Below are 16419 nucleotides of genomic sequence, written 5' to 3' on the forward strand. Positions count from 1 at the left end.
GCCACTGGGTCACCTTGACCCTGTGATAACACAAGGGTTAAAGTGAATATCAATGTTAAAAAACAAACACGATATGCTCCATGACATGCTCCAGTTGTTTTTATTGTAATTGTTTTTGTTAAATTTCTCTGTGAGATTTCTCTTTGAAAGTATTGAAATCCTCCTTGTTATCCTATATGGCTCCGATTCACCGTGTACTTCCACGTGGCCTTTTATGTGGCGTGCATTAAGACCTGCTGTACATTATGTCAAACTACCATCCAAGCAGCTGTTGTTTGTCTATTAAGAGTCAGACCCATAAAAACAGGGTACAACAGCTGCTCTAGCTACAATATTAACTGCATTAGTGTTTCCCCTTTTAACAGATACTGTATTGCAGATCATCTTGTTTTCAATCGTTCCTCCTACCGCTTTTCAGTAGCCTAAAAAAGTACAATCCCAGATGAGTGACTTTATTGCCAACTTGTGTGGCGGTGACTGCTTGCTGTGTGTGTGAGGAGTTGAAACCACTGGTTCATTTACAACAGTAGAATCTAATATTTATAACCACTAGACCAGCAGGTTTGTATGACACAAACATGTTTTTTGGGGGTGATTCCCCTTTAGACCTTAGCCCTACACTAAAAAGCACTAGAGAAAATACTTTTCTTAAATATGATAATCACCGTCACACACGTCTGCTCATGAAGATCTCTTTCTGTGAATTTGGCAGACATTTCTCACCACGAGTCGTCACAGCGGATTGAAGATCAGAGACTAGTATTTCATCACATTGGAGCTTTATCTTCATCACGGAATGATTTCACTTCTTGCAACACAGGAGCCGATGATTTTCATTTTCTTACAGCCGATGCAAAAAAAAAGAAAAGGGAAAAAAAAAAAATCTAAATTTGGGGTTTTCAGTGACGAGGAAAATCTTCTCATGTTCAGAGACCTTGAGTTTAGTTTTTATTGGGAATTAAAGTTGATCTGTAGAAGGTAAAGAAACTATCACAGACACGTCTGAGAAGGAAATAGTGTTGATGACTAAAGCAGGATTTCTTTTGACAAGTGACAAAATATGCTTCATTACGACATAACATAACTGAGCAGAGAAGAGAGTTAAGAGAAGGGTTACATCTGATCCCAGGGGTCTGTGGAAGATGGCTGACAAAGGCCTCCAGCAGGATCAGACGAAGATTTGGGGAATCTGAAGCAAGGGGCAGGTAACAAGCATCCGGCACTGAAATGGTTTGGGTGTGATCAACTCTGTAGTCTCAAAGTATCGGAGTTGGAGAAAGAAAAATGATTCAAGTTAAGGTTAATCACTTGTGGACTGGCAGAGCTCAGGATGGAAGAGAAGGTTGTATAACACAGTATCGTCTTAAATGATCCAACTCTTGACTATGTGAGGATCTGCTGAACGCATGCAACTGCAGTGATGAGTGAAGTTTGATCGAGTTTGTTGTTGTAAATATGTTAAATTCATCTGATTATTCACCCGTGTTTACACAACTTTCCATGTCACAAATCTTTTTGTGTGTGTGTGTTTGTTTTCAATTGAAATTGTTATAACGCAAACACACTATGAAGTTGAATGAACGGGAAAAAGATTCAATGTATTTGTTGATGGATAGTTGAGAATGTTTGGATGAAGAACTCAGGCTAAGCAGCAACATACATGTCAATGGTAAAGCAAAGAGGAGACGATCCACAGGATCCAAGCAGCTGCTGCTGGAACCTTTAATACTCTTGTCACTAACAATTTGTTGACAAACTCAAGTACCAAAGAACACATTAGCCGTGGTAAACTCCAACGCACAGTTCAAATCCCTCCACAGATGTTTGACTTTTTGAACCTGTCGTCTTTCCACACCTGAGAATCTCTCATCTGACGTTTGCTTATGTCTCGTTTAATCTAGAAAGCGAACACGCATCACACTCGTGATCGGAAGCAAACAACAAGAGACGCCACACGGAGAAAGTCTGCGTCTCAGTGAGGGGTTTGAAACGTTGTTTGCAAACAGGCTTACTGATCCGACGACAGACAGAGTCTTCTAATGCAGGTCGACAAGCTCACTGGTCGAGGGGGAGTCGCTTAATATTTGATCTGGTGGTTAAGATGGCGTTTTGACTTCTCAATGTGAGGATCTGTTCACTCTCCAGTGAAATATAAATCATTTTTTATGATAATTTTTTTTTTTTTTCAAGATGAACACAGTCTGTTTTTTTATGATTTGTTTCTTTCCATTTCCTGTTATTATGAGTGGAGATTTTTATTTTTTTTACCATGTATTTTATGACATCCTTTTGTGTCAATTACTTACTTTTTTATGTCGATTTATTGGGCTGTACATTCTGTTTTTGGCCAGACTTCCAGACCAATTCACCTTCTTGCTCCCCTCTGTTCCTGGATTCCCTATACCTCTTTCAAATTCCTGCATGTATAATTGTCTTGTATTTAGTACGTCATATGAATACTCATATGGGTCGTCAAGAGAAAGTTATGTAGTGAAGAACAAGTGATTTATCACACAGTGATAAATAACAGCTAGATAGTTCTACTGAGTTAGGACTGTTCAAGATTATACTATGTTTTCTTTCATGGATATCTATCCATTTATCTATCCATCCATCCATCCAATTAAAGCATTAAGGGGTTAAAAAGAGGAGAGGAGTCATCAAAGGCGTAATGAAGTGACTCAGATAAAAGGTTCAGCAGTTTTATTTTATGAACACAAACATGATCATGAGGACAGTGCCTGTCAAGTGTGAAGAAAAAAACAAAAACAATTGTGTGCGACTCCAAACCTGACCTGAACTGTGCCGTGGCCAAACAAACGAATGGTTAGTCAGTGTGATGAGAAATCCTGGCGTGTAAATGAAAGAGTCAGTCTGGAGGAATACTCACACCGAATCAGGATCATTTTGCAGTTGATGCTGCAGATCATAGTCGATTTTTATTCATAGAGAAATGAGTCTTTTGATATTGTGAGCAGGCAGAGGAGGAGCACATGAGTGGACGGAACCTGATGCATGATGGGAAAATTCTCTACTGTGATAAAATAAATCGTGCCTTTAGGAAAAATGAAAGCAGGAGGATATAAAGATTTTTAAAACAGAAATAAAGCAACAGCAGCTTGGTTTATGACCAGAGTCGTGCCAGAACCGAGCTGTTCTTTTACGATGGCCTCTTCAGTGTCTGGTGCCGCGCCCCCTAGGGGTCTCCGGGCAGGACTGAGGCAGGTTCAAGGCGATGTCCTGGAGACTGTCTCTCTCCTCTGTGATCTCCTCAATGTCCTGCTCGATGATAGAGAGACGGTTTAGTTGGTCTTTGGCAGCCGAACGCAGCTTCTGGATCTTCGTGCCCAGAGTCGGGCTTTTCACGCTCCCACGTAGCATGGTCAGGCGGCGCTCGGTTTCATTTAAGATCCGGTCGAATCGCTCCAGAGCCACGTTTTCATCTGATGGGTAAAGGGCGGAGACTATTAATATTAATGATTATATAAAGTCACCTAATGAATGAAGTCTTCAGGAGTTAAACATTCAAAAATCAAATCACTTATTTCCTTACATACCAACAAGAAAATATTGGTTGTTTTAAAGATTAAAAATAAGTACAGATATTATTCCCCCACAGGGGGCCCCGGGTGTTTTTTTTTTCTTTCTGTGAAGTAAAAGTTAAGGTTGTATATCAAACCTGTAGGGCCACATGCCACCTATGACTGTTTGTTTGTGTTCTCACAAGGTCACATTAAAACTGCATATTGAAAATTAATTTCTAACGGTTCTGATAATCTAACTAAAGACTGTCTGCATCTATCCATTATTAAACTGTACATTTACAGTATAGCCACTGATGGCTGCCAGTGGCCACAAAACACATAACAGTTGAGAGGATTCACTGCGTCAGCAAACTTATATTACGCAGCCGTCAACAGATCAATGGAACAAGCGCACCTTTAACAAACACAAATTACCAACAGAAACCCCTTCAGGGTCTCATGAGCAACACTTAATCAAGCTCTAACACCACAATAAATATCCAAAACGTATCTCCGGGTGCAATGAGGCATTTCAAAGCTGCAAAGCTCCTTAGCGATGTAACATTTGCGCCATAATGAAGATTTATGAGTTTAAAGTTTTTTCCAGCTACTTCTACGTTCTGATGAGTTACCCATTTTGTCGATGAGCTCGCCCAGTGTACGAGAGTATTGCTCCAGTTGGAGTTTGGCTGCCTCCATGTCCTCCTTAACGCCGGTCAGTGACTCTGCAGGCTGGGGAGAAGAAGAAAACTGTCTGGAAATCTGCAGATCGATGTTCATGGATTGTGTTCAGATGTGTTCAGGCTGTGTTGGGCACCTCTGAGGGGATCTGGGAGTTGGCTGCGTCGGTTCGTATCTGCTGTTCACCGATCTGTTGTAGGGCGGATTCAATATTGGAAGTCAGGTGAACCGAGGCCGTCCTGGCGTGCTTGGCCTGGGAGAGGGTGGATTTGGATCTCTAGAGACAAAAAAAAGAACATTTAAATTCACATCTTCATTAAGCTGAACAAGCCTTTTCATGCAGAATTTCTATTCCCAACCAACCACTTTTTTTTAAACCTCTTTTAACATATGTTCTCATGTGTGGTTTTAGAACCATATCTATTCAATCCAGGAGACTATTTTGTAAAGGACATTGAGTTCATTGTTTAATGTTTGAAAAAAAGTACAATACAACAAAAACTGCAAAAATATCAGCACATTATTTAAAAAACATGATTTTTTTTAGAATATCTTTAATTATTTTGATTTATTATGATTAAAGTAAAAAAAATAGTATTCAACTAGAACAGTGTTGCTGATATCTGTCCTTAAGTGACCCCAGGAATTCAGCTTAAAACCTTTGATTTACATAGAAAAATATATTACAACCTGGTTAAATAGATCAACTATGACTTATAATTTTCACACAATTAAATAAACTACAGAAATATAATGCCAGTAGCGAGGTTATGTCCAGGCTTCAGGTTGATTGTTTTGATATTCTCATCAATAAAGATTCATATTATTAATGAAGTAATGGGAAGTCACAGGAGTTGGGATGGGCTCTAATGATCACAGGTGTGTGACATGTTTATTTGCATAATTGATAAAGTGTTTGCATTATATTTTTTTAACCATCAGAGCAATTTTTTTTTTTTTTACCTTCGCTGCAGTGTGAGCCATATCCTCTGCTTCCTTGGAAATATTCCTGGCAGTCCACGAGTTTTCCAGAGCTGGTTTTACCATCTTGTCGATCTCCGCGGCTCGCTTCTTAACGTCCACCAGCACCTTCCCCTGTAGGGGTCGCTCTTTCTTCATTGCCGCTCTGGTGTGAACCTGCCGCTGAGGCCACTCTCTCACCATGTCTGAGCAAGTGTCAACAGTTTGCAAAGCTTGTCAGTGAGAGCCAATACAAACGGCCATGTTTGGTATTCAACAGAAGAGTTAGCAGAGTTTTATCAAAGTTCAAAGAGGAGCAATATTTCATCGACAATGTTTACACACTCCTGCACAACATTCATCAAAGGACGACACCAGAACAACACATTTATCATGAGAACACAACAGTTTCTTCGTGCAACGTTCCATCATCAGACACAAAAAATAAAATTTTAAAATCTTCTCAACTGGGCTGAAACATAAACAATGTTTATTGAGACTCACTCTCCAGTTCTCTGTGCAGCGTGATCACTTCAGACTCCGCCTCCTTTCCTGCCACCACCGACGACAGCGAGACGACCTTTGCCCCCTGAGTACGAGCTTGCAGCTTGTTAGAAACAAACAAAGGGCACATGTGACCTCGCTGCAGTAACAATCATGTCACATCAAGCTCCTTTTTTTTCGCAAGTTCAAAAGCACTCGTCAGAACTTTTGAAGGTTAGATCGTGATGCTCGCTCACCTCGCTGATGTCGTTCACAGTCTCCAGTTTATGATTGGCTGACTTTATTAGCATCCCCGTCTGGTTTGTGATTTCACTGATGATGTCGTCCGCCGTCTGAACGCGTCGCTCCAGTTCTTCTGTACGACTCAGCAGGTTTTCGCCCTGCTGGACAGGAGGTGGAAAGACGACTTAACTCCCAAACAGGAATCGCGATAATTAAATCTCTTACTCTTTACTTAAATTAAGTTCCTTTAATGAAACCTAATTCCGCTTGTTTTTACAGCAAATTAATAAATTATTTTTTCTTTAATATTTTTTTTACATTTTACCCCTTAATATTAAAGCTTTTTTTTAATGTCAAAAAGATTTCACTTTTTGTTCTCTTATTCAACTTTTAGATCGATGCAAAGACCCAGACAAAAACAGACACACAGAAAGACAGACACACAGACAGACACAAAGAAACACAGAAAGACAGATATACATAAAAACAGACACAGACATTCAGAAACAGAAAGACTGTCAGACAGACAGACCGACACAAATACAGAAACACAGAAAGACACACAGACAGAAACAAAAAAAAGACAGATACACACAGAAAGAGAGATGGACACGCAGAAAGACGGACACACGAAAAGACAGACACACGAAAAGACAGACCCACAGAAAGAGTGACACAGAAACACAGAAAGACAGACACACGAAAGGACCGACCCACAGAGAGAGAGACAGACACACCGAAAGAGAGACAGACAGAAAGACAGACCCTTAGAAAGACGGACCCAAAGAAAGACAGATGCACAGAAAGACAGACACACGGAAAGAGAGAAAGACATAGATACACACAGAAAGAGAGACCGGGAGAAAGACAGACACACAGACACACAGAAAGACAGACCCACAGAAAGAGAGATAGAGAGAAAGACAGACCCACAGAAAGACAGGATCACAGAAAGAGAGAGAGAGAGAGAAAGACGGACACACAGGCACACAGAAAGAGAGAAACAGAAAAAGAGACACACAGAAAGAGAGACAGACAGAAAGACAGACCCACAGAAAGAGAGAAACACAGAAAAAGAGACATACAGAAAGAGACACAGACAGAAAGACAGACCCTCAGAAAGACAGGCACACAGAAAGAGAGACAGAGAGAACGACAGAAAGACCCACAGAGAGAAAGAGAGGCAGACAGCACAGGATATGTTATGTTTCTCTCTGAAGAAAACTCTTGGGGAACATTTTCTCTCTTTTATGTGATTTGAAACATGTTTGCAGTAACACCAGGTTCTCTTCCGCCTCTGGAACAGCAGGAAGCCTCACACAGGATCTTGACTTCTGTGCCCACTCAGAGCTTTTCTCTCTCTGCCAAATGTTGAATGAAGGGGGGAACAGTAACTGTTAACGGCCCACTTGTCTAAAGTGAGAGTCACATGTATCTGTGGACGAGCCTTTGCTCAATGAGCCAGTCAAGCTCCTTATATAACATCGCTGTCATCAGCCTTGTTCTAATTAGACATGTATCGGTTTATAATGTAACAAGAAGAAATGGTCACGTTTCATTAGCAGCACGCCACCACTGTACACACTGACCTTCGCCGAGTCGTTGACTGGTCGTGTCAGGCCGTGCTGCAGCTCTGGTGAAGGTGCCACGCCGCTCTGGGACAGTTCCTGCACCGATGTCGTGATATTACGCAGGGCGAGAATCAAACTAGAAACCTCCTTCTCCTGGGACAGATGTTGAGCAGCTGTTTCGTTCCGCTGGGAAGTCAGATTTTCCTTTTTCTCTTCCATCTGTGAGATTCTTAACAAAGATTGTGAATGTTAAAGTACACTGCAAAGATGTGCACAATATGATTCATTCACTGTCTGCCTCACAGTGGGCTGACATTTATCAGAGCTACTTTGGATAAGGGACGGAGTAACATCTACTAAGATTGACACATAAGGACACTTCTACTATCTTCATCAATAGTTGTTGCACTCTGAAAGGAAACCAGAGAGCCCAGAGGAAACCAAGCAAGCACAGGGAGAACAGCTGAAGAAATGTCTCAGCTATTTAATTTAAGCTTTAAGATTGTATTTTTTCAAATTGTATGGATACTTCCTGAAATCAAGTTTAATGGAGCATTGCTATTAGAATATATATTTTTTTCATGTTGTGTTGCTGCCTTTTGGATTAAAAATCTATTTTCCTCTCACTGTAAGAACAGTTCGTTTCCCATGTTTTGTTTTCTGCAACGATTGAAATGACTTCCATTTTTAGTCACCTCGTCACTGCTGTCACTGGAAAGACGCAGTAACATGCGTTTGATTCTCCCTCAGCAGCAACTCACTGGGAATATACGTCCGTGAAATTCAATTCTGTGGAGCCCAACTGTACATAAACGGCTCAATTCTCGTCCGTAAATCGTCACAAGCACGCGGTCATACAACAGCCAGTCCCAGATTAACAAAGCCCTTCTGAATCAACTCTGGGGGTGGAGTGGGGGAACTGTGGAGGGGAAGGAATCAATTTGGACTCTTCCCCGCTTCATCTCCTCATCATAAGACATTTTTTTGCATCATTCTGTCGAGCATTTGGGATAATCCTTGCAATCACACTTGTGCCAAATCCCAACAGGCTTATAGTGGAAAGAAGCTGTCCCCCTGTGGCTAAATGTCTCACTCCAAAACTCCAGCCCTGAAAAAAGAGGGACTGTAATTCAGGTAGAAATACACAGATAAAGCGCAATAATCCAGGAGCTGGATGGGATATTTTTCTGTAGCGTGCTCTGATCGGGCGTGATCCTTCTGACTTGTTTGTCTGCGTGGGTGTGTTTGTACTCACTGCTCCGTTAGTTCCCTGATGTACTCTTCAGTGGAGTTGTCTCGCAAGAGATCCATCAGTGAATTGAAGGTCTGATTGGAGGTTTTCACCGCCCTGCTGGCGATGGCCTCAATGAAGTCCGCCGCGTCGCTGTGACTGCAGAGGAAGGTTGGGGAGTGGGGCGTCAAAATGAAAAGAAACAGGAAATGGAAGAGAGAGAGAGTGAGTAACGAAGAACAACAGACCATTACAGATGCCTGAAGAAAGAAGAAATGGATTTCAGCATTGATGGCTTCCCCTCCCCGGCTGGCCACAACATATTCCTGTAACTAGGACATAACAGTCCCACGGCCGGAGGCGCCGGTTCACCCGGGCCCATCCGCAACTTAAGTGACAAATAGGAAATAAGGAACTTGCTGACAAAAGTGCTTACCTCTTCTGAAGGAAGTGAGACTCGTTAACCATGATGTTCCATTTGTTCGGTCCAGGCTCCATCGCAAAGGGAATGATCTTGGAAAACAAAGGAAAGAGTTATTTCGCTGAAGCCTAACAATATATGATTAGGCATTTTTCCATCCATCTTCCACTGCTTATACCAGTTCAGGGTCAAGACTTTTTTCCACCCTGAAACTTCTCCAAGCTCTTCTGGGGGAATGCAGAGAGAGTTCAGAGCCAGGAGACTGTAACTGCACAGTTTTAACAAAACACAATTTGACTGTTTTTCCCTTTAAGTTTATTCTGGGCAGGACTTGCTGAATGCATATTGCAGGATTGTGGAATTTGCCATGTACATATAACACGGCTTTCTATTGGTTAACAGACAAGCGAGGCAGTGCCACACCTCTCAATAGGCAATCCATCACATACTGGGTTGATACATACAATTGAACTGGTCGGTTGCTGTAACTCTGAATGTTGCCAATATGATGCTCACAGATACGTTTATTTGCCTTGATTTTCCACAGTCTGGCTGATGTCTTCAACCATTAAAGTTGAATGTTTTTAAGGGTCTTCTTCAATTTTGTTGATCGCAAATACAAGCGCAGTAAAAAGGCAAAGTTTGGAGCATACACTAAAACTCCTCAAACTACATCACATCTCCATTTGAGAGACTTTTTAAACTAAATGAAAAAAGGTGGACTTTTACGTCAAAGTAACGGAGGTTTGTGTGGCGAAGGACAGTTGCATGGTATTAATCTACAGATAAAATTAAGACCATAAACAGTTTTGATTTCAGCATTTAAAAAAGAGATATGATAATAATATATTTAGAACATTTAAAAACTACATTTTGGCCTTAAATAAAATATTCTTAGTTTTTTCTCACGCTTATATTACATTTAATACTCAATATTTATATTTTCATGATAATAAAATCCTTTTGCGGATCACCGATACGCCAATCACAGAAGGCACCACACAATATTAACCAATCAGAAGCAACATAATGCGGGGCTATCTTTCATTACAACTTAACACTGACAACCACGTGTGATCGAGTCATCGTAACTTAACATTTGAATACAATTACATCGCTGACTTCATAATGCTGTCAAGCTAACTGTTGCTCGGGACTCTTCACTCTTGAGACAAATTTAAATCTTGAGAGTTCTTGCTAAACTTTCAGTAAAGTCCCCTCAGTAGGAGGAAATAAACATTTGGCTTTCAAATTAAGAGCATTTAATCAGCTGTGTCTTCCCTGTAATCCTTTATTTTCACAGTTCTATTTCATACTGTTTAAATCCAAGTTTGCTAATGCTTTTTATATTATTTATCAGTTCATTCATTTTTTTCTATATCTATTGATTGTTTAATGGATGGATGAATGGATGGATGGATGGCAGGTTAAATATTTTGAATATAGAATTTTAAATAAACTGGAAACACTGTACATAAAATACTAAATACAAAAAAAGAGCGACCATATATACTTGGACTACTACTTAAACACTTCCACAACTTACAGTCAAATTGTTACGTGTTGGTCATAAGGGAGCCACATGGCAGATTGCAAGTTGTGTCTTGGGCTGCTAATGCCAGCTGGTTCAAGTAAGATCACTCCCAGTCTGCACCAGAAGACCAGGAGCTGCTACCAAAAGACCCTGAGAGCAGCGCCAACCACCGCCGTGTCCCGATTGAGAATCTCCAGGACATAAAAACACAGTCTATGGTCTTCAATTATTTTTGCTGCCCACCTCCATAACCCCTCCTCCTCATCCTCATCATCATCAACAAGCCATCTAGTCATTCATCGCCTCAACAACTGAACAGTAAGATGCTGTAAAATGGTCTCTTTCTCATAAGATTGATGAGGTTTTTTTTATTCAAATATTCAGTTAAATAATTTAGCTTAAATAAGTTAATATCTGTACATTTAATGAAGTCTTTAAGTCATAGTCCATATCTTCCTTGGCCTGATATTAAAGCAGTAAATCATCTCATCCCATTGAATTTTTCCTCACTGTTCTCAAGTGTATTTTCATTAAATCTTACAAAATTACGTCAGTTGCATTTACACTATTTTGGATTGATTGTAATCACTGCAAGAGCCTCTGTTCTGTAAAGACATAAATCACTACAATAAGAAGTGTCTTCAGATTATGAGATTCATAAGCGTGTTTTATAATTAACTAACAAGGAAAATTAATAAATTATACTCTACCTACATTTGGACTAAAACTCAAAAGGCACATCATTATTCAAAGAAAACTCCTTATATACGTTGTTATAATCATTACAGTCAGAGCGCTGGTCGTGAAAATTGAACCCTATTTTCACAACACGGTAGTCTTGGATTTAGAGAAGCTGATTTCTCAAATGCTCTGTGAGACTGGTGAGCATAACAAATTCACTGATTTATTCATTCATCTGGGGTCCTTAAATGCAACATTGGGTATTGAAGAAAGGTTACACAGTGGAATATTTAGAAAACATGGCTTCTAAATGAAACACCTGAGGTTCAGTCTTGATGAACGTCGCAGCTTCATGCATAATCCCAACCCTGCAGTGACATTTAATTTGAGAAAATGCAAATAAAACGGAGTAATATAAATCAACGATTGACAACGCTCCCTCTTCATGTCGAGGCGAGCTGGAGTCTTTCTGTTAATATGAAATGGAAGTGCTGCTGCTGCAGGCCTACCCATGTGATAAAACAGGCCAAAACAAACACCTCTTCCTCCGCCTACCTGCACAACATCAATTAAAGATCGCTGCCAGTGTTTGAGGGAAGAGATGTCGTGAAGTCTGTAATGGGAGCTATTCATTTTAGACTCTACTGCATTGTTGTTGTTTTTTTTCCTTTTTATTACAGAAGAGGTTTGATGAGGTGGGATGAAAAGACATGGTGTCGCTTTGGGGATTCTGTGCTCTGGGAGTAAACAGACTCAAGGAACAACGACATCAATCCTGTAATTGCTTTAGTGCATATGAAAGACTTCTGGTTGAGTCAGAACAGTTTCCCAAATAGCTGGAGAAGAAACGTATCATTCCTCTGAAGGTATGATTGGCAAAGATAAGGGATAATAGTCAGAAGTTAGAAGGAGATATAAGTGTGACCGAACAACCAAAAAAGGGCTACAAGAAGCCAGACTTATGCATCTTCTGCCAAAACTGGGTTATATTATTTAACATTTTCAAAATATAAAATAATTTTGCTTTATAAATATTAACCTCAATTAACACAACAAGAATATCAAGCTTTGTGGAGTTTTAAATCAATCGTTCTGGGATCTGTCTTCAGCACAAAGGACTTTTTCCAAGCCCTTTACTGATTGGATTCTTTACCATAGGGTTTCGAATAACAAAAAAATAATAATACATCATATTTTTGTGAGTGCTTTTAAGGACATGCAAAGGTGCTTTATCAGGAAAAAATGGTCTCTTGGTTTGGTGAGTGTCACAGATTAAGCATTTGAAGATGTGTTCAAATGGGTTTCAAGATGAAGAAATTAGGTCCTTGAGCAGAGTGACAGGAGTTTAAGACAGCCATTATCCGTCAGAGATTCAGAGAAGAGCCTGTATTTTCAAGATAAAGGAGCCGGTTGAAAATCGATGTCTCTTTCTGTTCATTTTATTTCTCCATGCGACCCTTCAGAGACTCATAGTAGCACAGACTAACTAGAAAAGTACACTTGTTTGGTTATTTGATAATGCAGACATTTTAGTCTCTCATGGTGGATGATCATCAGTCCTAAGACCAGGTACTTTGGTTGACATACCATATTGTCCAGGTCCGTTGTTGCTTGCTTCAGCTGAATCTGCGACGCTTTGATCATCATCATCATGTCGGTGAAGGTCTGACACGCATCCTTGCTCTCTGCTTTCCCCGCATCCTCCTTGCTGCTGATGCTGCACTTCCGACCATATGTAATGTCATGCAGCTGAGCCACGAGAGAAGCGGCCGACGCTTCCAGCAAGGAAAATTGTTTAATGAAGGCCTCCCGCGCTTCTGAAAGAACAAAGAGCACAAAGCTAATAAAAAGCACATTAAGTCCTTCAAGGATTATTTCACCAGAGAATGTTCGTTTGCTGACTCTTGTTCTGCAATTCTTCGTCTGTGTGCGGTCTGGCATCCGACTGACTCATTTAAACTCAGCATGACTGAAGAAGACTTTCTTAATCTTTCTTTATGATCTCTTAATTAAACAAAACTGAGAAATTATGACAAAACTTAAAATCATTAAGCTGTGATATGTCTGTATGGTTGAAACTGAATTTATTGAGAGACAGAAAGACACAAGCAACTCCTGATCACTTCCATTATTCTCTAGTGTCACATAATTAAGCTAAGCGGATTCAAGATCTCTCCTCTTACTGTCTAGACTCTGCTCCCACTGTTCTTTGTCTCCCTCTCCTTCTGTTCTGCTTCTGCTCTCCCTCCGTCCCAGCCAGACCCTTCACAAAGAGTCTGGTTCTATTCAAAGTCTCTGCCACAGAGGCAGTTTTTCCTCGCCACTGTTGCGCTTGTGATTTGCTGGGACTTTTTTTCTGTTAGTGTTTGTGAAATAATTCTAGTTAACTCATATGGATTAGAAATATTACTAGTATTAACAATGTGCATCAAACATTACCAGCACCAGTGGCAAGACCTCATCAGAGGGGAATATAAAATTCTCAAATCTTTAACCCTCTTTCATTCATCTGATGGTGGGATCCAACGGCCAAAGTTATTTGCTACTTTACAACATTAAAACACTTTTTAACTTGTGGCCAAGTCTCTCCTGCTTGAAAATGATGAAACCGAAGACGAACCCAAGAAGCTTCTCTTTAAGCATGGCAAAAAACTATTAAATATTGAATTTTAAGAAAGCTTAGTAAGATAAGATATATACATAAGATAACTGTGTCAGCAATCCTCCAACATGTCCTGTTGGGTGTGTGTCTTTTAAGGAAACAAAATTGAACTAGAAGCAGCTCCACTATACCAGGAAACTTGATATCTGAGGTTGCCTCACTTCTGTAACAGACAGATCCCTTGATCTTTCTAGAAAAGTTAAATGCATAATTAATTAGTCGCATTCATTGACCAGTTGTTGCTCTCCTTAAACGTTGGTACGAATAGAAAAAAATTGTCTTCCCTTTGGTGTCCATGTTGCTCCCGCCTTCATTAAGACCACCAGTGTCCTAGAGAGCATACTCCATGGCCACAAGTGTGTGTTTAAGTGGTGGTTGTGGTGGTGGTGGGGGGGGGGGGGGGGGGCAGGCAATGAGGATCGTTATCACGATTGCAACCACAATAAAGCAGGGATTAGAGATGCTCTGCCTGTCACATAAATTGGGATTAAGTTGGTCACATGGCTCCTTGTTCTATATTGTTATGATTTGTCTCCATTTGGTGGGTGCAGCTGAGCCTGTAAGCCCTTTTCTCCTCCGAAGTTAATGAGGATGTATCAGTGTGCTGTTGCAGTAATTGGAGGAGGTTTGTATTGTTGTAGCTTTAATCACTTTGCTGTCTTGAACCGCTGTTGCAGCGGAGAACAACAAGCAGATCAAAACGCGTCAGAACGGCAGGTATTCTCTGTCCAGGAATAGGTCTGCTAGAATATAAATAAACAACAGAGATCATAAAGATCTGTAGACAAAAACATGGAGACCATATACAGATTTCAAAGTATAGGACCCACAGGCGCTACTGAGTGAGAAACATAAACAACAGAAAAAACACACAATAAATGTATTTCTTTCACAAGTTTTTATTTCTACCTCACTTGTTGGACATGCTCTTCCTCACCATATGGGGGTCATCTGCAAATTGTTGATAAAAAGTGGCAGCAGACTGTCTGTAAAAACTGTTATCGTATAAAAACGGTATATTGAATCAAAAAATCTGGAAATGGTGGAAGTCTGAATGCTCTGAATGCTTTTACTTGTTTGTTTTTTTGCCAAATATTTGTTATTAATCTTAGTTTTCACCGTTACTTACAAACTTGATCAGATAATTAAATAAATAATTTTGTGAGCCATGGGTTGTAAAGACTTTTTTTATTACTGAAGAGTGTCCTGGTGATACTATGAGGTTAGCTGCTGGGGACACTGTGTGTAGGTATCACATGGAAAACATGTCATAGATAAGGCTGACCAGAAAGATACAATCTGAATCCCGCCATTTTCTTGATGTGGGGAAATTGGGCAACACACTTGGATCAGACAAGGGGGAAGGCCTGTTAGTAGGACTTCTACTCAGTTTTTACTCAGCCTAAAAAAAGGTCCTCTCATGGGGTTTAGCATTTTTTAATTCCCTCCACCAAGTTTTTTGATATATTGCACCTACATTATGGATGCTGCAGCTTCATCGCATGTTTATCTAAAGAAGAGAGTGAGAACAAATGTCCCCAAAGCATTCTTAGAAGCTTGGGTGTCCCATATCTTCATCCTCAAGCTATTTTAACATTGTCACTCTGACGCAGTTAAGCAGGCACATGACGTTGATACCTCAGGGAAGGGTTAAATAAAGTTTTCTGTAAAGCACACAAACATGATAACAATGGTGAGTCATCAAGGACCCAGTCACAGCCGCGTTAGTTAACTCCAACTCAGATGGCATGATGAATATTTCAAGTCTCTTTTCAGAGCATTCCCTTCAAATGGCATGCCAGAGAACAAAAATGATTTATGGAGCTTAAATAGCTGTAAAAAAGGTGGAACATTGAAAGCCTTTATAGAGATCAAGAAGATTGAAACATATGCAATAAAATCTATTTAAATAAGGAAAACAGATTCAAATTATACACTTAACATTTAGCAGGTTCGTTTTAATAGTAATTTTAGTTCATTTTTCATCTTTTACAAAACGTTTAAAAATGTTTTATATTTAATTAAATTGACTGCTATTCCTAAAATGATCAAAGAGAGCTTTTGTGAAGAAATAAAACACATCTAGAACAAGCGTTACCTTGAAAGGCCAGGAAATCCTCTAGAGCATTAGGAAGAGAATCCTCCCTCTGGTGTGGGTGAATCCCGTTCACGTGGCCCTTGAGCAAGTGTGGCTTCTTGGCAAATCTACTCCGGCAATCAAAGTGAGACAAAAGTTTCTCCAAATCCTGCAGACGGCTCTTCAGCTTCCCCGCCTGTGACAGCAGAGAGATTTGTGACTCGTCGCGCCAAAGAGACGTCCCTCTTCCCCGACAACAATAAATAGCATTTTGAAATATCCTCTGCATCTGTATTTATATATTCAGACAGAGAGATTGAGATGGGAAGACTGATTCTTGGTTCTCCACAA

General features: G+C 40.1%; 1 protein-coding gene across 2 annotated transcripts in view; it reads right to left on the reverse strand.

The window, feature by feature from the left end:
- Nucleotides 1-2688: 2688 nt before the first annotated feature.
- lamc3 (laminin, gamma 3) overlaps nucleotides 2689-16419 on the reverse strand; it is a 113537-nt gene continuing 99806 nt past the window's right edge. The window contains exons 18-28 of one of the 2 annotated variants that reach the window (XM_087792129.1): nucleotides 16090-16264; nucleotides 12917-13146; nucleotides 9130-9206; nucleotides 8718-8852; nucleotides 7481-7691; nucleotides 5906-6049; nucleotides 5670-5772; nucleotides 5169-5371; nucleotides 4342-4482; nucleotides 4157-4256; nucleotides 2689-3443 (exon numbers count right to left, since the gene is read on the reverse strand). In XM_087792129.1, coding sequence (XP_087648255.1) covers nucleotides 3175-3443; nucleotides 4157-4256; nucleotides 4342-4482; nucleotides 5169-5371; nucleotides 5670-5772; nucleotides 5906-6049; nucleotides 7481-7691; nucleotides 8718-8852; nucleotides 9130-9206; nucleotides 12917-13146; nucleotides 16090-16264 — 1788 coding nt within the window. In that variant the 3' untranslated portion in view covers nucleotides 2689-3174. Of the gene's footprint in view, nucleotides 3444-4156; nucleotides 4257-4341; nucleotides 4483-5168; nucleotides 5372-5669; nucleotides 5773-5905; nucleotides 6053-7480; nucleotides 7692-8717; nucleotides 8853-9129; nucleotides 9207-12916; nucleotides 13147-16089; nucleotides 16265-16419 lie in introns of both variants that reach the window. The other variant, XM_087792128.1, reaches the window with a different exon arrangement.

This window comes from Callionymus lyra, chromosome 5, assembly GCF_982586985.1.
Source record: "Callionymus lyra chromosome 5, fCalLyr1.hap1.1, whole genome shotgun sequence".
Taxonomy (NCBI): domain Eukaryota; kingdom Metazoa; phylum Chordata; class Actinopteri; order Syngnathiformes; family Callionymidae; genus Callionymus; species Callionymus lyra.